The sequence below is a fragment of the Sturnus vulgaris genome, chromosome 15 (assembly GCF_052056855.1).
Source record: "Sturnus vulgaris isolate bStuVul1 chromosome 15, bStuVul1.hap1, whole genome shotgun sequence".
Classification (NCBI taxonomy): Eukaryota; Metazoa; Chordata; class Aves; order Passeriformes; family Sturnidae; genus Sturnus; species Sturnus vulgaris.
The window spans coordinates 11,303,878-11,329,838 of NC_142257.1; the positions used below are offsets into that span (position 1 = coordinate 11,303,878).

At 41.9% G+C, this 25,961-nt stretch overlaps 1 protein-coding gene and 1 long non-coding RNA gene across 17 annotated transcripts in view; one reads left to right on the forward strand and one right to left on the reverse strand.

The window, feature by feature from the left end:
- Positions 1-210: 210 nt before the first annotated feature.
- LOC148221985 (uncharacterized) lies at positions 211-6,987 on the forward strand. 2 transcript variants are annotated; one of them, XR_015806991.1, is made up of 2 exons: positions 211-382; positions 2,297-6,987. It is a non-coding gene; the product is annotated as an uncharacterized LOC148221985 (long non-coding RNA). The 2 variants fall into 2 exon arrangements; XR_015806990.1 differs by having other exon boundaries at positions 3,202-6,987.
- The window catches only part of RAPGEF6 (Rap guanine nucleotide exchange factor 6), a 128,750-nt gene continuing 108,777 nt past the window's right edge, over positions 5,989-25,961 (reverse strand). For 7 of the 15 annotated variants that reach the window (XM_088173731.1, XM_088173733.1, XM_088173732.1 and 4 more), the window contains 8 exons: positions 25,493-25,713; positions 22,900-23,091; positions 21,491-21,625; positions 20,025-20,138; positions 17,777-18,002; positions 15,512-16,023; positions 12,317-12,628; positions 5,989-10,641 (listed from right to left, as the gene is read on the reverse strand). In XM_088173731.1, coding sequence (XP_088029857.1) covers positions 10,616-10,641; positions 12,317-12,628; positions 15,512-16,023; positions 17,777-18,002; positions 20,025-20,138; positions 21,491-21,625; positions 22,900-23,091; positions 25,493-25,713 — 1,738 coding nt within the window. In that variant the 3' untranslated portion in view covers positions 5,989-10,615. The remainder of the gene's footprint in view (positions 10,642-12,316; positions 12,629-15,511; positions 16,024-17,776; positions 18,003-20,024; positions 20,139-21,490; positions 21,626-22,899; positions 23,092-25,492; positions 25,714-25,961) is intronic. The other 8 variants (XM_088173735.1, XM_088173737.1, XM_088173736.1 and 5 more) reach the window with 4 other exon arrangements.

A 25,961-nucleotide genomic window follows, 5' to 3' on the forward strand; every position in this document is an offset into this window, starting at 1 on the left:
TGTATCAGTGGCCTTTTATCTTGGGATCATGATTGTTCTATTGCACTAAATGGTTCATTCTGTACTCCCCCAAGCTATGGTGATGGTTCAGACCTCCCCTCACCCCTCCTCTTTGGGTACACCCCATTGGTCGGGGTCCTGTTCCTCCCCTCCCCTTTCCGGAGTTTAAAACTGCGTGCCATTTGCTGCCCTCTCTCTCTTCCTCACTTGTAAGTGTTCTACATTAAAGTGGGACCTTGGTCCTGGGAAGAAGGAGCTTCCTTGCTCTTTTGCCTTTGACCTTATTGGTATTCTTATCCCATGCAGTCCAGAGCTAGCCTAGAGGACCCGGGGAAAAGAAGAAATCCGACAGCTGGCGCTCCAACATGAAGCTTCCCACAAGGTCAGAAGCCCACAAAACAGCTGGATTTCACTTGTGAATTATAAGCCTTTTGGATTGTTCAACTGCTCTGATGGCGGGGGCTGCTTTTTGCACAGCAATTGCCAACAAAGAGCAACCGGTAGCCTCTCTAGCCCAAAGACAGGTTGAGATGGAGGACTCTCTCTGTAGCAGCTCCAGCCAGTCAAGGTCCCCAGGAGGGGGTCAGTACCTCTCATGAGTGTTAGTGGGGACCCCGTAGATTCCGGGTGGCGCTGTGGGTTTGGTGCAGAGTTTGGCATGGCACTGTGTGGCCAGAGCAGCATGGGGGTGGCCTGGTGGTGGCAAGGGCTGTGGGCAGCACGGCGTGGCCAGCGTTGAGCAGCGCATGTGCAGCGGTGAGGTGCTGGGAGCTGCGAGCAGGGGTGGGTGCAAGCAGTGACAGCATTGTGATCTGCAGCAGAAGCACAGCATCACCAGGGCAGTTTAAAAGCTGCAGGGCATGTCTGTGCAGTCTCTCCTCCTCCAGTGTCACGCGGGCAAGAGAAAATTGTGGACCCGTCCCTACCCTGGTTGTCAACAGTTTTACTGCAGAGAAAGGTAGATTTAATTGCACAGATTGCTTTAACATCAAGATGGGCATTCAGCTTTCTACACAACAAAGGAGTATATATTCCCAAGTTTGAGATATCTTAAGTAGTGAAAACGTTGCAATTTTCAGGAAACAGTTAAAGTGGTTTGTGTACTGGTTATCTCTTCATTTCCCTCACTTTACGGTGCAAAATATAGATTTTGTCTCTTCCTGGGACAAAATCAGAAACCTATTAACTCTCAAAATGGAGCAAGGAGACAAAACAGTATCCAGATATTTTCCTTTCTTTCATTTTAATTTAAAAAGAATTGATAAAAAGGGAAATAAAGGGGAATTCACAACAAACAACCACAGTTTCCCCTAACCCTCCTCCCACGCCCTCAGCCACTGAGCTGGATGAGACACACAGGGCACCCCAAGAAATAAAGGGAACGCAGAATAGCCATTGTATCTCTGGCCCCCCGCCTCCTGCTCAGCACCCTGACTCTGGCAGTTGTGTGCAGACTGACAAGAGTGCCATTCCTATACCCCTCTACCCCAGTTCGGCATTCTGTTAGTTTTAAAAATCACCCCCCCATCCTCATGGCAGCAACCGCGTGGCAGGCATCCAAGATGGCGCCGGCCATGTGGCCGATCCTCCATCTTCCCTTTCTTCTTCTCACAATCCCTTTCACCCACACATCCCAGCCTTCAACCCTTTCCAATCCCACAATCACTTCCTTCTCTCAGATACCCCTTCCTCCATGTTCCCACCCTGCATGACATCATCCTGTAACCCCCCCTACAGATGTTACAATTGTAGTTCCTACAGTTGCTCCTCCTTCCCCAGCAACTCCACCCCCTCTCCTGTTACTGTTTCCCATGCTCCCCCTCCCAGTCTCGGTGAGGGGGTGGGAGGCCCATCTCCCGTGCAGGGGGGGATGGGCCCCCTCCGATACCCAGTGGATGGGCGGGTGGAACACCTCCCCTTTCCCATGGGGTGGGGGGTGGGCTGCCTCCTCTTTCCTGTGGGTGGGGAGGGGTGAGCCCCTTCCCAGTTCCCATGGTGATGGGAGCAGGGTGGGGGACCCCAGGTGGGGTCCCCCGGGGGAGGGGCCCTGGAGATCAGGACCAGATAGAGGGAGCCATACCTTCGGTCACCCTTGTTATATATTCTGGTAGCAGAAATGCAAGTAGAACCTATCAGCCTTTCTCCTACCAGAACAAAAAAGAAATTTGCAAAACCCAAAGGGAGTTTGGCTGAGGTAGTGGGATCTTTAAGGGAATGCTGAAAGATACTCTAACATCCCATGAATTAGTCCCAGCTGATCTCCAAGATCGCTTCTGGTGTCTCCTTATGCCCTCAGAGTTCGACCTGTGGGAAAGCACTTGGAAGAGATCTCTGAAGCAACTCCTTGGGGAACTTAAGCAAAGCACCCAGGGCGCAACAGATGCAAATGGGAATGACATCACCTATGAACATCTATGTGGCAAGGGGGAGTAGGCTAACCCCGAGGACCAAGCTCAGGTGTTATCCAAATTTATTTTAGACAAAATCTGTGGAGCTGTAGAAAAGGCTTTTAACCAGTTTTAACCAGTTAACAGTTGAAGTTAAGGGAAATTATGTTAGTAGTAAACAATATCCCTCAGAGAGCTTTTTACAGTTTGTTGACCATCTTCATGCACAAGTGGAGAGGCAAGTGAAAGACCGAGTGGCACAGGCAGATGTGGAGATGGCTCAGAGAAATGCCAACAAGACCTGCCACAGGATGATCTTGGGACTGCCTATCAATCCTCCACCTACAATAGCACAGATGATAGAAGCATGTGCCAAGAAAGTGGAGCTCTTCAGTGCACCGAAGAAAAGGCTAGGACTGGCAAACCCAAAAAGTGCAGCAGCCATAACACCAGAAGAGGCAACAGACGTTACCAGAGCAGCTTCCACATGTCATCTGCTTCCAGTGTAGGAAGCCAGGACACTTCACCAGAGACTGTCCTCAAAGCCAGCAACACAATAAGAAAAATCAAAAGGAACAACCAACAAACAAAAAAACCTAAGACCAGAGTGCAGACCTGCCTCTGACATAAACACGCACCATGATATAAATGCAGTGGGCTCCACAGTAGGGAAAGTCTCTCCCTTTACAAAAAAGGGGAGGGAAGGGAAGAGGGATATGCGTCAGCAGGAAAATAAAAATGAAAACAGTAGTAACAAAGTTTGTCAGCCTCACGGGCTTTTCAGGCTCATGACTACTACAGCCTTTCTTTTCAGGTCTACCGGTTGGACGGTCATTGCAGCGGACCTGCCAGACAACTTAGAGGACAGGACGATAAACCATATGGGACTGGACAGGGAGTATTTTGTTACTGGGGACACCACACTAACACCCCTGGAGATTGAGGTGGCTCCCATGACCATCAAGGGAGACATAACTCACCTCATTCTCCTGGTGCCCTGCCCTCAGCTACCCTTCTATTTGGCCAAGGGGCAAATCCTTACCCAGGCCATTTCCCGTTCTAGTGGAGGTCCCAGTAGTTGACAAAACACCTGACATCTACTGGGCAGAAGTGGTTGGCAAGGACAAACCCTCTATGGCATGCAACCTAACCCATGGAACAGATCATCTTCATGTGGAAGGGTTGCTTGACATGGGGGCAGATATGACGATCATACCTGAGAGGGTGTGGCTGTCACAATGGGAATTGCAACCCATGGCTGGCAAAATCCAAGGTGTAGGAGGGGTCAGATTGGCAAAGATCTCAAAAAGCATTGTCCAAATTGAGGGGCTGGATGGAAAATTGGCCAGTGTTTGTCCTTTTGTTACTAAATACAAATGCTTCCTGTGGGGGAGAGACTCATTGTCCCAGTGGGGGGGTCAAATTACTTATCCCTAAGACTCCACAGGATTTTTAGAAGTGGCCACTGTGGAGCGCCCTACCCACAAGTTAACATGGCTGGATGACACTCCAGTTTGGGTAGATCTTTGGCCACTAAGTAAGGAAAAGCTTAAGGCACTTGAGGAGCTTGTGGAGGAGCAATTAGCTAGAGGCCACGTAGAAGAGACAACCAGACCTTGGAATTTCCCCATCTTCGTGATTAAGAAGCCAGAGAAGGATAAGTGACGGCTCCTCCCTGACCTCTGGGAAATAAACAAAATAATTGAGGACATGGGGTTGCTCCAACTCAGGATGCCTTCCCCAATGATGCTTCCTCAAAATTGGTAATTTGCTATCCTGGACATCAAGGACTGTTTCTTCCAAATTCCCCTACACCCAGAAGATGCCTTTGAGAAGTTCTTGGAGCCAATTAACTGATTCAGCCTATGTGGCCGGGGTAGTGTCCAGGGCAGAGCAGGCAGTTCTCAAAGACATTGAGAATGAGCATCTCTTCAGGTTGCTCTCAAAACTAATTTATTTAATTTCACATAGAGAGCATCCGTTCTATGCGATGCATGTAAGGTCACATACTGATTTGCCAGGTGAAATCAGAAAAGGGAATCGTAAAGCAGACTCCCTTGCTGCCCCAGCTGAAAAGGCACGCCTCCCAGACATCTTCCAACAGGCAAAGCTGAGTCACCAGCAATACCATCACAATGTGCCAGGCCTGATCCGTCAGTTCCAACTAGCACAGAGTCAGCCCCAAGCCATTGTGGCTACCTGTCCCTGTTGCAGTGTGTTTCTTGTTAATGGTATGTTCTGTTATTGCCTAAACTATTGGTTTAGTCCAAAATTATACCCTCCCACCCACCTTGTCAATCTATTCTAAACTACCTGTCAATCCTGCTTTGTGCCAGCCTCTGGTTTGGAATTCCTCTTCGGAAATCCCCTAAAACTCAACATCTCCTTAGTCCATGTAACCCAGATGGTCCGCCCATCCACTGCAGCAGCAAGAGAACCTATGTCTAGGGATTATGAGAAGATTACCAAGCAGGCCACACTCCAAAATCGTGCAGCCATAGACTTTCTCGTGCTGCTGCATGGAGACGAGTGACAGGAATTTGAAGGACTTTGCTGCCTGAATTTGACCTCAAAGCCTCCCAACATCCATGCAGCCCTCCGAGAAATGAAAAGCATGATCGGACAAGTAAAGCAAGAATCCACAGATTGGTTCAGTGGACTGTTCAAAGGCTGGGGACTCACAGGGTGGTGGACTTCCATAGTTAAACAATTCTGTCGTTTATTGTTGTTCTTTTTCTAATAGTGTTGGTGTTCGGAATTTTATGTTGCTTAGTTTTCAAACCCATTAACTGTTTAATTCCTACTACCTCAGACGTCAACCACATCGAGTTGGCAAACCAAAAGCAGTTTAACGTGCCCACAAATCCTAAGTGGTGGGCAAATCCGTATTCTGAATCAGAATAAACCCAATGCCTTTCTTTTAACTTTATTTAACAAAAAAGTGGAAGACGTTGTGTTACACTATGTAGTTGTTTGCACTAAAGAGTTTGCCTTATATCACAGGGCTCGTGATTGTTCTATTGCACTAAATGGTTCATTCTGTACTTACCCAATCTATGGTGACGGTTCAGCCCTCACCTCGTCCCTCCTCTTTGGGTACACCCCATTGGTTGGGGTCCTGTTCCTCCCCTCCCCTTCCCCAGGGTTTAAAACTGCCAGCTATTTGCTGCCCTCTCTTCTTCCCTTAGAAGCATTCTACATTAAAGTGGGACCTTGGTCCTGCGAAGAAGGAGTCTCCTTGGTATTTTGCCTTTATCCTTGATGGAGTATTCTCCATCTCCCGTGGTCCAGAGCTAGCTGAGAGGGTCCGGGGAGAAGAGGAATCCTGTCACTCTCCACCTCTCTTGGAGCCTTTTTAGGCACAGAAAGGGGCTCTAAGGTCTCCACAGATCCTTCTGTCTGAACAACTCGTCTTAGCCTGTTTTCACAGAAAAGGTGCTCCAGCCCTCTGAACATCACGTCTGTATTCCCCTCACTGTGAAGACCCAGGAAAATCACTCAGTGATGGCTCATCTTTGATCCCACCAGGCTCTCCCCAGCTCTGTACCACCTCAGCTCCATCTTCCACTGGCTGCCAGAAAACAGCTCTGAAAACAATTAATACATGTTGATTGTTTATTGTTTCCAACATATTAATAGATTGGATAATAAACAGTACTTTTAAACATTCTCTTAACCAAAAATATAACAAATATTTACAATCACTCAGTAAAAATACAAAAAGCATACAGAGGCACTGTCTTTCTAAAAGACATAAGTGTAAGAGGTATAAAAAAATAGGAGACAAACATTGCTTGTTACAGAATACTTTACAATCACTGACTTGTGCAGTACAATTGCTATTGGAATATCATTACATCTGTGCAGTTTTGCCAATATGCTCACATATTTAGAATTTAATTAATACCAAGCTAAACTGCATTCCAGGTATATCAGAAATAAAGATAAAACAATAAAAAGCACAACAGAAGCAAAAGCTGGGTTAGGAATTCAAGATAGATTCCCCTCTATACAAGCATTCTAAAATATGTGTAAAGCTTTTCTAAAGAGAGAGTATCCCTTTTTTCTTTTCTTTTTACAAAGACAGTGATAAGTTTGTCCTTCAAAAATTCTAATGTTTTATTAAAACTTAAATTACAGGCTTGTATTTCTACTGTTGCCTGCAGTAAAATTACTCGAGACATGATGGAAGAGGTTTTGGAACACCCTTGATGCCCCATAGGCCCCTCTGCAAATGGCATCACTGGTATGTTCAGCCCCTGGGACATCCTCTGTCTCCGGCATGTGCAGACAGCCCCCAGAGCATCCCATCCCAAACAAGGGGCTCTGACCACCTTCCAGAGAAGCATCACTCACCTGGCATCACAGAATCTGCTGAGCTGGAAGGGACTCGTCAGGATTACTGAGTCCAGTTCCTGGCCCTGTACAGCATCATCCCCAACAATCCCACTCTGTGCCTGAGAGCATTGTCCAAACACTTCTTGAGCTCCCCCAGACTGGTGCTGTGACCATTCCCCTGGAGAGTTGTTCCAGTGCCCAACTACCCTCTAGGTGAAATATCTTATATATATATATATATATATATATATATATATATATATATATATATATATATATACACTCAACTTAAACCTCTTCTGACACAGCTTCAGGCCATTCCCTTGTGACCTGTCACTGGTCATGAGAGTGAAGAGATGGGTGCTGCCCCTCAGGAGGATGTTGTAGATTGCAAAGAGGTCTCTCTCCCCTTAGTCTCCTTTTCTCCAGGCTGAAGAGACCAAGTGCCCTCAGCCACTTCTCATTAGGCTTCCCCCTTCAGACCCTTCCCCATCCTCATGGCCTCCTTTGGATGCTAATAGTTTCATGTCTTTTTCATATCATGGTGCCCAAAAATCACACACGGACTCAAGGTGAGGCCACACCTACAAACTTATCTGAGTAAAGGCAAAAGGAAAGAGCCAGGAAAGCCCCACACTGCCCACTGTTGGCAAACACTCAAAATCTGTCCACGTTGCAAAAACACGAACTGCAAACATCCACAGCCATTGTCTTTCCATTCTTTTGTGTACTTGGGAGAAGAACCTGATGCTCAGAGGCCTGGTGATCTCATTTTCCCATTTCTGCAACTGGAGAGGCCAATTCAATTTTACCAAACTACACTGCTTTCTCAGGAATTATTTGGAAGTTTAGGATTTATAACAGAACACTGTGTGCTTAAATCATAGAAATCTGAAATGCATCTTTCACCAACAAGTCAAGAGCAAACGACAAGCAGGAAGCGTGCAAACCCAGGTATGGCAGTGGAAGAACATGACATGAGGCACCTGAACTGTTTATCAGCATCAGAGCTCAAGTTAGAAGAACCCAGCAGAGGTACAGAGTCAGGCATCTGTGGTCCAGAAGACATCACTTCAACAAAGCAATGTAGAACAGGTACTAACCACCATATTGCTTCTGTCTGCATTACAAACAAAAAGGATAATGTCTCTTCAAACCCACGCCAGACAATCTACATTTGGCTATTGGCCCTAATCAGTGTGATCTGTTGAGTTAAAAACAAACAAACAAAACCCCCAGCAAGGAGCAGCAGAGAAGCCACACTGTGCAAGGCGGAGTAGCAGGAGTAGCTCATCTGTCCATCGTTTATGTATGATTTATGTACATCAGCTGTGTTGGCTATTGGGAAAATATTATTAGTGAGACTTTCACTCATTCCAGAACTTTTCAGTGTCTGCCTGTGGAACAGATGGATCCTGTTGATGTGCAAACACTATCAAACACCATGTTTGGATAGGTAATTTATTAGCTGCCAAAAGACCCTGACCCTGCTCCCCACAGGGGTTGCCTGCATCCTCAAAGGCAGCACTATTGGGTTTTGGGGCAAAAGGAAGCCATTTTAGTAATCCCCATCCCCTATACTTCTGTTCAACAGGCTGGAATAAGCTGCAGCTCTGCCCCAAGGCCAAAGAACTGTACGGTTTCATTCATCTGGCACAATGCAGATGATTTCTGATGGAACTCAAAGCCTGTTGTTCCCATGTAGAAGTTAACAAGCAACTACAGGTAACAATGAGATGGCAGGACCTGGATTTACATCCCACAGGAATATCAGTTCAAGAATTCTTTATCAATATTGCATGTGCTGAAAACACTTACTCTGCCCTGCATTGCATTGAGACATGAATCTTTAGTCATTAAGACCTGTGCAAGTTCATTATACACATTAAGGCCTTGAGAAAGCAAAATGCATTTATTATGCTATACCTCAAGTGGATTTTAATATATTTTTTCAACCATTTGCTCCTCTGATACTTGTGCCAAAAATTCATACAGCCAACCAGTGAGTTATAAATTAGGAATCCTCTTCTTCAGCATCACTGTTCATTCACACCTTCTCAGTTCCTGTCATGACAGGTACATTCCAGACAATGTTGAACCTGGTACTGCTCTGAAAGCAGACACAGGCTGGGTCATTCACATTCACCTGGCTGCATCAGCCCCTAGCTACTATGAAGAAAGCACATCAAAGGCTTTGGGTTGTTTATGGTACTTGTGGCATTTTCCAAAAATGTTGTATTCACCTCACACCCCTGCACACATATAGGTAAAAAAAAAAAAAACCTTTAAGCTCTTCACAACTATGAATATAGAAATCAGTTTTGAGGCACTGTAAAAATGACAAACATCATCTTTCTAGCTTAGGCTGTAAACATCACAACAAAGATTTACAATTAAATGTTTAAGTACACATTCACATATTGATGTTTGATTTTAACACTAGAATGGGGTGTCAGGTATGGAAGGAAAGAAAGGAAAGAAAGGAGAAACAAAAGCACCTGCAGGCATTTCCAGTTCTACCCATCTGCACTCTGGCTGGCTAAAAGTAAAATCAAAGAAGCAATTATTTTGACCATAGTCAAACTAGAGGATGATGGGTTAATACTGGCTGGCTGTAAGTCAAAACTCTCACTGACATCAACACCACCAGGACTTTTAACTGAGATTTTAAAAATTGTTTGAGATCACTTTATTTTCCAGATAAACACTACAGGTTTTTTTAACCCATCATAAAATGCATTCTGCTCTTCTATAAGCACTGTGTCATTTATTATTCGGTTTCACAAATATTACTGTGAAATGTAGGTGATTTCTAATTCTTTATTTTTTTTTTAACAGATAATCTTTGCACCTAAACCTGTGCAACTCTGGGAAAAGGCCAGGACATGTGAGATGATCTTAAAAATCCCCAACACACAGCTGAGTTTTGAGTTTTAGAATATGCTATGTATGTTGTACTCTGCAGGGCAAAACCTGGTTGAAACTCTTTTGGGAAAGCTTCAGATCTCTCCAAATGCTCCCCATAAGCTACAGCTTCCACATTTCAAATATTCCTTAATAGGGGAGGAGAGCACCAACTGCTGCCTTAGTTGGCTGGCAGCTAAAAAAAAATCTAAAAATATTTGGACAGGAGGTTTCTGCTGTGTCCATGTGGGAGGGGAGCAGCAGGAGTGCTGGCTTGACAGATACTACTCTGCAGGGCATTGGGCTCTATTCATATTAAATCTAAACCCACTCTAAAATCTGTAAATTGCTGCATCCATTTCTACTTTTCTGTGTTTATTTCGACAGCACAACAGTTGATGTGTAGCTAATTTACTGTCACATTGACTAAACATTTATATTAGCCAACCAGAGCACTCCCAATGCACATAAAGGAAACTCCCATTTAAAAATATTAAATTAATAAATTATTTTCAGATACTTTAGCAACATCTTTTGCTTTTGCTGACATCTTGATATAATTTTTTAAGTTCATTAAAATACACTCTCAGACTTCTAATAGTCATGTAGAAAATAACGACAATGGAAACTACCAAAGGATTACATGGTATCATACAGAAAAATGCTCCCAAGTTTCAAGTGATGGTGACAACTGATCCTCCCTAATGCATGAAACTCGGTCCATCTCTGGATACCCATGTTGGTATCCAGGCAGTCAGCACATTCGTTGAACAGGATTTTCTATTTCACAGGCAGAAATAGCTTCTTAGGTGGTGGTGGCAGAGTGAAAGAAGCTGTAAAGAGGTGATCCAACCCATTCCATCTCGTCTGTGACAGAGGCAAGGTCTGAGGTCAGTAGCAGCAAGTAGTCAGTAGTTGCTAACAGAACCATAAGACCTTCTCCCACATGCTTGTGTTGTAAGTGGTTCATATAAATAGCCCAAGGGTTAAACTGCTGATACTTGTTCATCTTCTGCAAAACAAGATAAAGAAATAGGCATTATTCCACCATTCCCCATCTCAGGCACATAGGGCACAGACCAGCACCCAGTGAGGTGGTAACAGTGAGTCTATGACTTCACCCCTTCAGCAGCATGTTTTCACTGTCTTTATCATTGATCACTACACATTCCATAAGGTCACCACTTATCAGATCCTCAGGAAATCACAGAATGGTTTGGGTTAGAAGGGACCTTATAAAGCATCTCATTCCAACTCCATGCCATAGGCAAGGACATCATCCAGGTTTCTAACAGCCCCATCCAGCCTGGACTTGTGCACTTCCAGAGACGGGGCATCCATAGCTTCTGCAGTCTGAGGTATAATGGTCATATGATAAAGACATATTGCAAAACAGAAAATCCCATATCCCCTAAAAATTATCACCATGCAACTCCCAGTATGCCAAAAGCTATGGATTTGAGGGAAAAGCCAGCAAATTTCCACACAGTGAGCATTTTATCACAAATAAAATTAACCAAGCACTCCAAAAATAATAAAATAGGTGCCTCTAAAAGTGTACAGTTAAATTTAGCTTAGAAAACATTTGATTAAAAATATTTGAAGCAATGACTTCCTTGTTTTTACATCAAAAGCACAACAAAATTAATGCCAGACAATTTTATGTTTACTGTAAGTTTGAACTGCAGTACTAATATATATGTTAACTACTGCTTACACATTTTAAAGAGCCAAGATACAATCCTTTTGCATCAGAAATCTAAATACAGGCTCATTTTGAATCAGACTGAAATGGAAGTAAATGATCACAACATTCTAATAAAAAAAGAGTTCACCAGCAAAAGATACAGAAGATCACATCACTGCACAGAAATTAAAAGCAAATCAGCAGATAAACAATTGAGTAGAAATTCCCCTGACCTGAAGTTAGCTTTGACACAATATAAGAGCAGTCTTCATTGGAAAATCCTCTCACATTTTGGTCACCCCACAAATGCCATGCTTAAGATAATGGAAAAATAACTGGAAGAGACACTGTCAGGCCAAGTTAGGCAGAGAATACAGGTTTCATCAAATGCACTCTTGAGAAGAACAGAAGTTTGTTATTATTTTGTTCAATATTATGAAACTCAATCTCCAAAAATATCTCCTGAGGCATAAGGCAGCTCAATAATAAAAAATTAATAAAATAAGTTCACTCCACCAAATCCAAATCACTCATTTTAGACCATCACCCTGATGCCAGCCAAACCACTGGGACACCAGTTAATCAACCCAGGGAGGCTAGAGTTTTTCCACATGTAGCCTGTCAGTGTCCCATCACTGTTTAAGAGGGGACCGATTTAAAGAAAAAAAATCTACATGCTCTTACGTGTCTCAGCTATACTTTAGGAGATCTTATATGTATATTTTTGTATATTTATTTATTTACATATACTTTCAGTTTGTTTGGTATCAACATGCTTTTTCTAAGGGGAAGGCATTCTTCTTTGCTTTGAACATGTATGTACATGCACAGTTATGCATGACATATACAGCCATGCATGTGCATACAGCCATACAAACACAACTGTGTATTCAGAGATTAATCTGCTTTCTGTCTCCAAGAATGACCCAAGAGAAAGCCCAGAACATCGCTGTGAAGTGCACCCTGCACAGCCCCACTCCCGAGCCAGGTGTTCACCTACCATCCTCTTCACTATCTGCGTCAGGCAACTCTCCTACTCTGAGGCTGGACGGCTGCCCGCCGTGCCACTGAGGCATCCTCGAGGAGACACAGGCCAGTGGGTCACTACCGAGAGCAGCTGGTGGAAGTCTAGAGAGGTCACTGTGCAGCATCTTTGACCTCTGCACTGCCACACTATAGTCTGGAGGTTTGAGGTGTGGGTGGTGGGGCGATCCTTCTTTTATGTCCGCTAAAGAAATCCCCATATATCCTGGAGGGGTGGGCGGTGGCTCCCTATACCTATCGTCCTTCTTAGGTGAGGTGACACAGTACACTGGGCACAAGAAATAAGCAATGGAAATGTTAAAGAAGAAAAAGAAAGGAAACAAAACGTTAAAAAATAATGAAATGTTACAATGGCAAAACAGAAACTGGTACCAAAATGCAAATATAGAAACACTGGTTATAACGACAGCAGCAAGTGTTTATGCCTTCACTTCTGTTTTCTATTTATTTTAAGAAGTCAGAGTAGCAAGAGAATCCATGAACTCTTAGGTGAGATGTCAACTGAGTGGAAAGAGGACTCTAAGCTTGTCTGCATTCAGACTGGAATGAACACCTTTTATTTCAGTCCCTGCTCCTGTGGCCCTGCTGCACCAGGGCATACTCTGGAGCTCTCCAGCAGGATGGAGAGCCAGCACAGTCAAGTCTGCTGCCACTGTTACAGGCTGGGAAACTGAAGCAGAAGGAATTAAGACAACCAGCCCAGAGTTACTTCGCACAGCATGCTGGTGTTTGACAGCAAGAACTGCTGGTTGACTTCCAACATCCATTTCATTGCCCAAAAGATGTCAGTCACATAACACAAATTCATTAAAATAAAATATCACCATATCAACTGATATGTATAAAGACATGGTTATCTGGCTATGCCATAGGAAGAAATAAAATAGCATCACTTAAAATTGATCCTATGAGGCAGACTGTATTGAGCCTGCATTAATTATTTCACATTTTCACAGCATGAATAATGGCTTATCACACTTATACTTTTGATTTCTTGCTTTTTTCCCTTGGTTTTTGTTTTGTTTTCTTTTATATCCTTAAACTATGTTCTGTTTACAATGAGAAAAAAACAGGAACGGTTATTGGAACAGCCTTTGGAAGTGCTGCATTACACCTTGTGCTGTCATGAAAAGGCTACAATCAATATTATTTATTTGCGATGTCCATGCCTTATAATTCATCTTCTCTCCTCCCGTCCTGTTCAGCAGCAGTTCAAGTCACAGAGGCTCTCAACCCAAAATTTAACTCTTCTTAGGATGCCTCCCCTTCCTCCCATCCCAGGTCTGGGGCTTACGTGCATGTTAAATTGGGCTTTTTTCCATGGACATGTTGCAACAGGAGAGTTTCAAAACCAGGGTAATTTTAAAAATCTCTTAGTTAAGTGAATTTGCATTCTTCCTGTGGATCGATTTTAAACAGTTCATGTTCATTAGTTTCATTTATTTCACCAAATGTAATAGTTTCGTATTTTAGAAGAATGTGAAGGGATGGAAAATAAAGCAGTATTTCTTCTTGTGTTGTAGACTTGTGAGACTCCAGGTTTTGGTATCAGGAACACAAGCTAGTTCATACTTGATGGCCTCAGCTCATACTTGGGCTGACAGTAAAACAACTAAAACCAAATTCAGTCAGGAGTTTAGCAGATAAACATGGGTACAGGCAGAGATTTATACTATTGAATTACAGGATTTATTTTCATTTAACTAGCACTGAATGAGGTGTCTGAAAAAGCAGAGAAGTGAATAGGATCTGCTCTTCCTTGGAGGGATGGGGTAGGGCTGGGTCTTCATCTTGACTTCGGTCTTGGTTGGATTTGCAGGAGGAATGACGAGGGTGGGTATGTTTTCCTTCAAAGGAGAAACCTTCAAGCTCCCTAGAGCTAACCTTTAGTCTACTGTAGTAATGCAAGAATAATATGTGCCTTTGTCAAGTTCCAATTAATAGTATTTTACAAACAGTGAAATATAGTGAAGATATCTTTGGCATATTGTGTGATGGCAAACAGCTAACAGATTTGCATTTGCAAACCTGTAATTATATCCACCCGTATCAGATCTTTCCTTGAGCAGACATACTCATGCCCTACTCCAGCACCCTCTATGTGCTCCTCACAGCTACATGGTGCAGAATGGAAAAAGAATTAAAAGGAAGGTCAAGTGCTGTCAGCAAAGACAGCATGTACTGAACAGTGAACCTGCCATCTCCTAATACCGCTCATGAACAGCTCTGAAAGACTACAAGGTCAGAGCACAGGCACAGCAATGAGCTGGGAGCAAATTTTCTGTAAGGCTCCACCACATTTCTTTTCCAAAGCCAAGAAGGAGCAACACAATCCAAGACCTCCACCCTACGTGCAATGTTTATTCTTTCCTAACAAACCCCTCCAGCAATCCACTCAGTAATTAAATTGCATTTCAGTTGCACGCCTGCCTCACAGTTTTAGAAAGCTTTGCATTCCATGTTTTATCTTGCTGCTAACCTGGTTCCTTTAATTTTGGCTACTGAACTCACTAGGATGGGGAAAGAATATATTGCTTGATAGAACTATGCATATTTCAGAGAACACTTTTCATTTTTTTCTCCTTTCATAAGTAGCCAAACTGCAGCTGTATAATCAAATAAATGGCATCTTAAAATAGCAAAGACAGGAAAGGAATCTGCTTTGCCCTTGAACTTTCAGAGCCCAAAGCCTTGTGGATGAAAGGTGCCACAGCTCCAAAGAGGCAGGTGAGCTCCACACACTCTGTAGTCATGCTCTTCCCTCCGGATTCCTGGGAAGTCTGTATTATAAGGAGTATGGAATCACTGACCCTTGTCAGAAGAACATCTACAGTGATGAGTATATCTCCAAAATCATTCAAAAAAGTGAAATAGCTTACTACAGAAAAGAACTGGCTGACATTTTCCTGAAGAGAGTTTTCCTGCAGACCCATGAAGTGATGGGGAAGCGCACTTGTTTATTATCTTGATATTCCTGATGCAAAAGAAGGTGGCTTGAAGACACACTTTGTAGTGCTCTGATTACAACTACGTGTGAAGCTGAATTCAACATGCCAGCCAGCCCCAGACCTGTTGATGTCATTTCTTAACAATTTAGTATCAAAATGAAAAACAGATGTAGCAGCTTCCATGAGCTGTTGGCTTGTCTTACCTATCAGGCCTTTTTCTGTACTCGAAGTAACAGTTTTGTAAGTTGTATCAGTGCCTGGTTTAGAGTCCAAAACCTCCATCTGCTCCACTGTGGAGTTCTCCAGCCCTCTCCGCTTAATTGTCCCATAGTTTGTCTCGTAAGTGTCTGACAGGGAGCTGGAGGATGCCCAGCTCTGCCGAGACTGATCGAGCTCCACGCTGGCTTTCAACTGCTTGTTGGCTTTGGAAAAGGCTTCAGAATACAAATAACCCTCCTCAGAGTAACAGTTTGTGGGATCCACTTCAGCTATAGGTCCATCTAGCTGGGTGTGACGGTAAGAACTGAGGAGATCCCAGCTCTTCTGGTTTGGGATATTCTGGAAATTGTCATGAGAACTACTTGAGCATGAAGTCCAGCTTCCCCGGCCGCTGTCTGCTGCCTCTACTGTGATGTGCTCATGGGAGATCTCTTCGCTGCTCATGGAAGAGGTGAATGCCATCCCTCTGATCAAAGCAGGCCTAGTGATGGACCAGCTACATTGGAAAACAACAGAAATTGGGAAAAAAAATTTGTAAGCTTTTACAATAAGAAAATGTACTCAGAGCCAACTCTGGGTTTGTATCAGGTGAGCAGCAAGCTGAAGGCACAAGGGAGCACTGACAAGAGACAGTATTACTCACAAATCATTATTGCACCCAGCAGCAAGGAAGTTATTCCCAAGGGAATAACAAGTTTGCAACATGCATTTCCAGGCTGCACCCCAGATCCCTAAGTCTGGCCCACAGAAGCTCTTTTCTACCAATCACAGCAACAGTGCCTGACAAAAAGCAGAGGAGTAAATTACCTCTTACATTTAGTCTGCTAACACAATTTTCCTTACATTCATAAAGTAAAAGAAAAATAAATATTTAAAATAAAATCCAACCCCTTCACTGGCAGCAACATCAAGTTGTTTAGACAGAGTGGAAGCAGCTGAATTTCAAGAATGTTTGGAAATATTTAGCGTAAGTAACATTTGTGGGAACAATATGGAGGGACAGATTCTGAAAAGTAAAGTCCAAAATTTCTTTTTAAAGAAATGTCTGCTGAAAGCTCTAATTGCTCAATTAAGGGGAGAAAAATAAAGCCAGGTTTGTATGAATTTAAAATACATGAAGATAGGATTGTCAGACATTATTCAAGTCTCCCAACTATTTCTGGGTGTGTTAATAAATGCATGGGCAGCACAACATTAAAATTCAACACCGTCCCTCAGTAGTTTACTGACAAGCTGTGAAATCAAGGAATGTTTCTTAGGTATGTGCAAGCAAAGGGTTTTATTTCCTTCCTTTTCTATTTTGTAAGTCCTACGATAAAATCCACTTTCTTCCCTCATAAGGAATAAAGGACCAATCACAAAACATTAACTCAGTATGTATTATGCCTTCTAGAAAGGGAATTATTTTCTTTGATGAAGCACATCTTTAAATTCTCATTTCCTATGAAATAAACTGAATTACTCTTTTCTTTTCATATCTGGAACTGTTCAAGGCCAGGTTGGATGGGGTTGGAAGCACCCTGATCCCTGCCCAAAGAAGAGGGGTTGGATCAAGATGATCTTTAAGGTCCACTGCAACCCAAAGCATTCTATGATTCCATGTGCTGGAAAAACGAGAAATGTAAGGAGTATCTCTCATTTAGTTGAATCCATGACAACTGAGGACAGACAATGCTATTCCTAGATATATTAGGAGATGTTAGATCCTACGGATCAAGATGCTACATCTAGCAAGAAAATCCAAAAGCCTCCAGTTCGAATCATCATTTCTGCACAAATTCTCATTGCACTGAAGTAACAAGTCCTCTTGCATGGAAACTGTCAGAAAGATAGTGGCAGAAAGCTGCCAGTCTAAGCAACAAATGATAATTAGAAAAATCCTTATAAATCACATTAGAGCATGTTAAGTGACTGGCACTGCTGACTCAGAGAGAATTGATCATATCCTGTTCTTTTGATGTCTCTCACCGTGGCACTAATTTGCTAAGCATCATCCTGGCTTTTAACAAGCTCCCAGTCTCCTGCAAGAAATATCCAGCTAAACCCCATCAATGGGAACAAGCAGTTGTCTCCCCCAGGTAATATTGTAAGCTTCTTATGGAAACAGGCTCACACACAGCAGCCAGTGCTCCAGCTTCCAGCAAAAACTTAATAACCAGATTGGAGTGCACAGCTGTGTCCTGGCCAAAGTGTCCTTACCCCTTCTGACACCAGAACACCAAGCCCCACCAGAACCAGCTGCACCTTACCCCAAGCAGGGCTGGCTGCAATCTGTCAGTGCCTGAGGATGCTCCTTTCTCTCTGCCCCACCTGAATCCACCACAATGAGAGACTGGGATAAACTCCTCTCATCCTGCAGTGCTGCTGACATGGAGTCCACAGAGCAGTTGCTCACGATGCTGGACCGGGATGAAATCTCACTGTGGCTGGAGTCCGAGAAGTTGTCAGATTTAGTGGAAGGTATTAGGGCGTAGCCTAAGTACAAGACAGGAGATGAGAGGAGAATGTCTTGATCAACATATGACAACAAAGTATTGACACACACATTATAGCGAGGATATTTAGAAGAAAACCAAGCAAACCCTGTTTACATACAATCTGTCCACTGAGGATTTTAGTGTACTAAAGCTTTTAGCATCTATCAGCATTTAGCACTGATTTACTAATGCAAGTCCAGGAACACCAATAACTCACCTGCAACTCCACTACTCTCCAGAGCACCAGCTTTAAACCATACAACCTGAATCAGCAGCCTATTGCATCAGTACTGGGTGGGCAGATCAGGTCTTTCCAATTCTGCAAGCGCTGACTCCTTCAGTTTAAACTAGCACACTTCCCACTATCTCTCTGCTATATTGCCATGCAAGACTTAAAACAAGATTCTGGCAATGGAGGAGGAGATACTAACTAAGGTAAAATATAGTTATTAGCACTCAGGGATTAGCCATATGGTCCATTTCAGTTTTATTATCTGCTCCAAAACGAACAGAGAAGGAAGCAAAGGCAGGAAGTACAACCCTGGCAGGAGCTGGACTAGATTCCAGTGCTGTTCCCACGGAAGGGCAACAACTTAACGCCCCACCAGACACAGAGCAAAATGGATAATGTTTTTTTGTTGTTTTTTTTTCTGCTTGGCTTACCCTCAAATAACTTCTTTCAGACACAAATAAAGTATACACCCCTATATAACACCTCAACCAAGCTTTTTTTTTCTAAATTTCTGCATATGTGCCTTTTAGTGAGACTGCCACATATTTACATTGATTAGGTGAAGAAGTAAAATGACAAGGCAGTGTAAAAGCCAACATAACCTCATACAGAAGACTGATGCCCTTAAGTGCATAAACAATATAGAGATGATACAGTATGGCATATGGATGGAGACACTGGATACAGCCACTGAGCATAAAGCTCATCATTTGAGATTTCAAAGCTTAACGTTGATTGTTGCTGTAAGATTTTAAGAGCAAATATGAAAATATCAATACTATAAAACTATAGAACTGAATCTTGAGATGCACTTAAGAGCAGCCTTTTTAAGATTAAATTTCAGTTTCCCTTCATTTGGCAATAACTAATATTTTATATCCTTTACATTTTTTAAGAGACTCTTTAAATTTTTAAGAGACTCTTTACAGACAACTGTACTGCAGTAAGAAATGTCCTCGCAGTGTTCCAACTATATGGAGGACAAAGGGCTTCCCTTCATTAAAGAAATTAACACTATCTGAAAGCTGAGCCAAAAAAATCGGCATGTGTATGAACAGACTAAATATACACATTTACTGGCCTGAAAAGGACAGCAGAAGATATGACCAATGGAATACACACCAATGCTGGAACTGAGCATTCCACTGACACTGTATCAGGGACTGTTTAATTAACAGATGTTGCAGAACTGTTTCATTGGATTTGTGACACACTAAGTAGTAACTGAACTGACACTGTACCTGTTCCTTGATTTTCTAAACTTCACATTATTTTCTTCACTGCACTGTAAGGGTGATTAGCTATAAAGAACTGACAAACATCTGGAAGGGAAGCACATTAAACATCTTAAACATGTAAATGGATAATGCTGAAATGACTTAGATAAACTCAGGATATTGGACACAACACGGACATCAGTCTTCCTTTTAAAAATACATTATATTGTCTTCCTCCTTCTAGGTCTTGTGCATAGGCAGTAGGATGTGTATACACTGCTGTTGCTACACATACTTGCTGTACTCAGAGTATCAATGTCCTTGTCCTTTTGGTTTCCACTGCTTTCTAAGGCTTCAGTGGGCTCTGCTTCCCTTTTTGCAGCAAAAACTGTTCTTTCCCTGGAGAAGCTTCTTTCCCTAAGTCTTCTAAACCGGAATCCCTTTATTTTTGTAGGTTCATGCTCAGCTTCTGCCTTGCTACTCTCTTTCTCTCTGTCCACCTTTGCACTTTTCTCAGAACTCTCTCCAGCTTGGCAAATCATCCAAATTTGCTTTTGTAAATAAGCCCCACCTATTCCATAGCTGCGCTGTCCACTGTTCTTGTTGCTGGTTTCACTGGCCAGTGATGAGGAGGAGCCAGAGAGATTCATCTGACTGCAGTTATCCGGCCTTTGGATGTTGCCAACTACAATGAAGTAGACACAGACAGATGTTGATAGATGATGAGATAAATAACAACAAAAATAACATCCAAATTGAAAATCCTTTTACTTCAATCTTATTTGTGTATCACTTGAGTATAGCTCAAAAGAAAATGAAATCTAAGATTAAGTGGAATGTGTTTGTGCCTGAAATTATGTCTTTCAGCTGTCTGGGAAACACCTAATTTAGATCAATGAGCTGTTAGCACAACACATACAACAAAGTACAGATCACCTCAATCAAATGAGATCAGTGCTGAAAGCAAGTTGAATTAATGAAACAATTCCTAAGAAACAAAACATTATTTTCCAAGAACCAAGTAAATGTTAACAAAAATAACATATTTATAAGCTATGCTCAGTGGAGCAAGATTTGGCAACCCAAGTATTTAAGCTTTTTATACATGTGCTGTGTTTAAGTAAAGTAAGTGGCATTCTCCTAAAGGAAACAGGATCTTGTGAAGGCACAAGTGGATGGACCAGCCTGATCTTCCACTGAGAAGAGTGAGAAGATGCAGCAGGTCACCATGCCATGCCATGTCATGCCAACGCAGTGGCTTTGGGCTATCAGTGAGTCAAAGCAGCACAGAAGGGAGGGAGAGAGGCCTTACGCCATTCAACACCAACCACGTGGGCTGGCTACTGAGTGGTCTTAAGAGATTTCAAATGAATTTCCATCCAAGGTTGACTAATGATGAAGTGGTGCACGTCTTTTAAGATGAAGACATCAAAAATAAAGGGATTCTCATGGCATCATGAGAGACAGGGATGTATACAAAGCCCTGTGCACAAGAACAAAAAATATGAACAGTGAGCAACTCAAGGATTTAGATGGATCCACTACCTCTGCAGCAACCTAAACCACCTGTCCTGAAGAACTATGACACCATTCCATCTCCAGCTCTATCTATTTACCTTGTATTCCAGCTACATTGGACAAGATCAAAAGTTGTCTCAATAGCTGTAATTTCTGTCCAACACTGCTGTCTTCAAGAAATCCTCAGGTTTGCGAATCCAATTTATTTAAGTGGCCACCTAAATCCAAACTAGCATGACAGCAGGTGCCAGCACTTCAGATCTATTGGGAATTCTGCCAAAAGCACTTAGGCAGTATTTTAAGACAACAACTGTTCTCTTTTTTCAAATACTAAGTGACTTAAAGGTCCAAAATATACGTTGGAAAACCATGTCTTTTCACAGAAAGACATTATTCTATTATTGACATGAATATTCTAAACTACTAATTCTCTTACGTGCCATTATCAACAAATATTCCTGCCACTGCCCACCCTGGTTTAGGCTACAGTTCCTGGGACTGATGCTGTCCCACACGTACCTTTGCATGGGGAGCCCTGAGGAGAAGCAGGTGGGCTGGAGTGTAAAGAAGATACCATGGACATACTGTCATCTGTTTGTTTCTTACTACTTACTTCCTCAGACAAACTTAATGACTTCTGTGGAGAGCCTGTACCTACGAAAACAATGGGATCAGTTACTGCATATTATTCTTCCTTTGAATTACTGATTTCTGTTTGAACTACATATAAGCACCATGTTGAACAATCAGAATATTCAGCAAAGAGAGGAGCAGATGCTCAGAGAATTATGCATGTGGAGGCAGTCTCCACTTAAATTTAGATCAGCTGTGGGCACTGCTACTGCTGATTACTCATCTGCACTGTGTTGAAACATCCATATCCCAACATGAACCACTGCAATGGATAAATTCGTTGTGGTTTTGCCAAAGGACTATGTTAAAAAGAACCCCAACTATGTGCAGTATAAACCTCAGAGGAAATCCTTTCCCATGGCATTGTTGGGACTATGTTAAAAACTACATGTGTTAGAGCCACCAGGTCAGTTCAAGATCTTCACAAGTAGGTGTTCTCAAATCAACACTCATAGGCACTATCCACAGCTTGGCCAGTTTAGCAAAACCAGTGTCACACACATGGTTTGGTGTTCCTTACTCACTATTTGACCATCCTGCAGAGGACTCGGTGCTGAGGAGTTATTTCAAGTTCTCAATAACTTGTTAGATTAGCATGGACCACCACACATGAATGAAGAAATATCTCTGAGAAACGTTTCTGGAACTTGTCAAACTGCACAGGCTTTTCAGAGGAGAATTGAAATAAATACCGACTGGAATCAGTATTTTATATGCTGGAATATACTGTTTTCTGAAGCTATTTTAAATTATGTTGATTCCCAATATACTATAAAATAATTTCATATCAGTTATTGACTGCAGCTAACTTCATTTAATAACCCACAATTGCATCTTTCAAATGATACAATCATTATGTAAATAGAAAAAAAGCTTTTTAATAAAGAATACACAGCTTTGCAACTAGCAAATTCAGGGACAAAAAAAATTATGTTCATTAGGAGAAACCAATAATATATATTGCTCCATTTGACCATAATGTTGTTAAAATGGTGTCCCAGAGGTTAAAATAATAAATGTCTGTGATTTCACCCAAATATATTAGACTTTGTGAAGCAAGAGCATATTTGGAGACAGCACTTCAACGTTAACGGTTTTAAGGAACGTTATAAAAGACTGTGCAAATGACTAAGCACACTGTCTTAAACTCCAGCAATTTGCACCAGCTATTTTCAAATTAATTTATTTCATGAATCTCAGTATTTCACATAAACCACCCAACTACAAGAGAACTCCTCCCTCCTCTTTACTTACATCTTTAAACCTCCCCAGCCAGGTGAACTGAAGATACTCACTGAATGTGACATGATCCTTTGTCAGTCCCTTTTTCCTGCTGGGGTACAAATTCACAGTTGGGACCTGAAGAACTTGACTCATTCGGTTTTGTTGATGCTGATGGGCTTTTGTGGTTTGGCCAATTGATCTCATGGGCACTGGAGACATTTCGGAGGATTTCCCTCCTCTTCTCTCACCTAAATTCTTTGTCACTGTAAGGAAAAACTGCATATAAATATCTAGCACTTTCAGTTGCAGGATTATTGCAGTATAACCATCCAGACAAAGGAATGACTGTATAAAGAAGATAAACTGTATTGTAAACCATTTCTAGTCCAAACACTACAAAATCATCACACTGAAGACGATGTGTGAAAGAGCTTTAAGAAAAATCCCTAAATTATTTAAAGTGCCATAGAGGTACTTAATTAAAAGATTTTTAAAAATTGTTTATTTCTACCAAAAGCCTGTATTTTAAATGTTTGCATGCAAGGTGCAATTGCATAACAGCACCTCCTTCAAAATCACGTGGTTTTGCAACTGGCATAGTATGTTTCACTAGGTGGCACAAGTGATTCACAGCACAGGGCACTGCTTCAGCTTCTGCTTTAATCACACAGCAATTCACAGACTGAAGTTAAGGCAATCTGATTTCTCCTTATATTCTGTTGGAAAACTCTGGATTGCAGTGCCACTACTGCTCATTCCTACCACAAGCAAGGCCAGAAGCTTATTACTGAGGTAAGAAATGGGGGAGCTGAACCCCTGAATGTGGGTAATCCAAACAAGTGTGAAGAGACATCCCTGGGACATGTCAGTGCTCTCACTCCACCAGATTTAAAAACACGAGGGGCTGGCAGCTCCCTCATGCTACACATCACTCCTCAAATATCTTTCTCCCAGCTGTGTAACAAGTATAATCTCAACTGAATCTACTACCTGTGGGTTTTGGGGTTTTGGGCTTTTCCCCTAGTTTTTAAAAATTGTATGTTTAATAATATGCCACTCTACTTAATATTCATTTATATATCCACTTAAACTTCTTTGTTTTTTCTGATGTTTTAGAAAATACGGACTTGATTTGCTTAACTACATAAAACAGTCAATATATATTCCCCATTTTTACTTCAAAATATCTATGGCTAGCACTTTGCAAATAAGATTTTAATTTATTTTTTTAAACAAATAAAAAATCAGATAACATTTATGTTTTTCTCTTGGGCCTAGTACCTGTCATGACTGCACACAGATCATCAATAGTTCAAACATGAAGGATTTAGTATTTTTTAAAAGGGAGTTAAATATGGCCACTTCCAGGTTTCCTGCTTCAGTGCTATTTAAAATTAACTGCTAAAATAAAATTTGCATAAGATGGCATCTTAGGGAATAACAAGGATTTGCATTCTTAATACTGGCTAACAGCAAGGACTTAAATTTTATCTTCAAGATGCCATCTCCTAGTCATGTTTGGACTTACCTCATCAGAGACAAAACAGTATTTGAAGACAAAAAAACCCTTAAAATGCCATATCTGGACAAAAGACAAGCAGGAAATATTATTTTGTTTAGCATAGTTGTTACTCATCCGTTTTGAAACAAATCTGCCTTTCAAGAAAGTGAAAACTGCTAGAGTATTTAAATAAAACACAATTATAATTTCTCATTTCTAAATAAGAATTTACTGAACTGTGTAAGACAGCAGGTCAGACAACAGTTTTTTTGATGAGAGCTCAAATTATGAGAGCTGTCCTGCTGTAGTCCTCAATTTGTGACTATCAAGCCATTTCAAACTCATCAGTCAATATTGACCTAACTTCTCAACAACCTTCATTTATTCTATGGTGCAATTCATTGCAGTTTCTATATTGATTTTGTCTCTTCTTATTTCTTGCCGTTCATATGGTAAACACTACTTTTATCTTTCCTAATTCTGTGCAAGGACAGCGGGGCACCAACAGAGCTGATGTGCTATTGAATTTCCTGCCAGACTGATGGAAAGAGACACAGCTTTAGGAACTAAAGGTCAAAATAAAAAACATCAGAGACGTTTTTTGAGCTCAACAAGAACATGAACACACATGTTGAGGAATGGCTTGCTGATCAGGGTCATGGGTCTTTGGAAGCATTGTTCGAACAATCCCCTTGTTCAGAATAAGACAGGCTGAACATCATTTTGCAAGTATTGCAATGCGTGCTGATATGACAAGGACACTGTAATCTTGTCATCCTGCTCTATGTAACTTCAGAGAAGTTTCTCATGAGAACAAGGAAGAACCCTGGCAAGAAGGCAGAAATCTGTATGCAACCAATCAAAATGTGACAGCTGTACCTGTTGCTTGCTAAGTGTATAAAAAGCCATTGTAACAAATAAACGGAGCTTGCTTTATCAATCATATTGATTGTCTGCATGCCTTCCCTCGCCATCACTCACGTCTCCCCGCACACACATGCTTTCTTGCTGAAGTTCTCAGTACACAAAATGAAAAAAAACAACACTTACTACAGTATTTTCTCCTTGGAGGTAAAGTTTAAAAGAGTATTTCTAGAGAAGGAACAACAACATTTTTTATATATGCCATAGATCATGCTGCTGCTCTAGCTCACTGTACTTACAAGTGCTGTATGCAGGCTCACACTGAAGTGACAATATTTGGATCTTTTCTTCGTCTGTCTCTACACTGAGGTTGGACAGGTACTGCTTTACCTTCCTCGCCATCTGGGCATCCTCATAGAGCTTCTTGGCATTCAGTAGTGAGCTGCGGCGGGCACGTTTCTTGTGAGCACCTCCCTGCACGTCCAGCATGTTTGAGTTCATGCTGCCCTGGCTCAGAGACCTACAAGAGAAAAGATAAAAGCAGTAAAGGTTCAATTCACAACAGCCACAAAGAGCTATAGTAGCATAGGCCAAAGTAGATTAATACCAATAATCTTCAGTTAGGGCTAGTGCATGCTGATGCAAATGAGTTAAAAAAGATGAACAGCATTAAAATGACACTTGTCTTAACAGATCTGGGGAAATTGAGAGCAACAATTTGAGTCTAGAACAGGACTGCATATGAAAATGTGGAGCTGGGAAGAACAA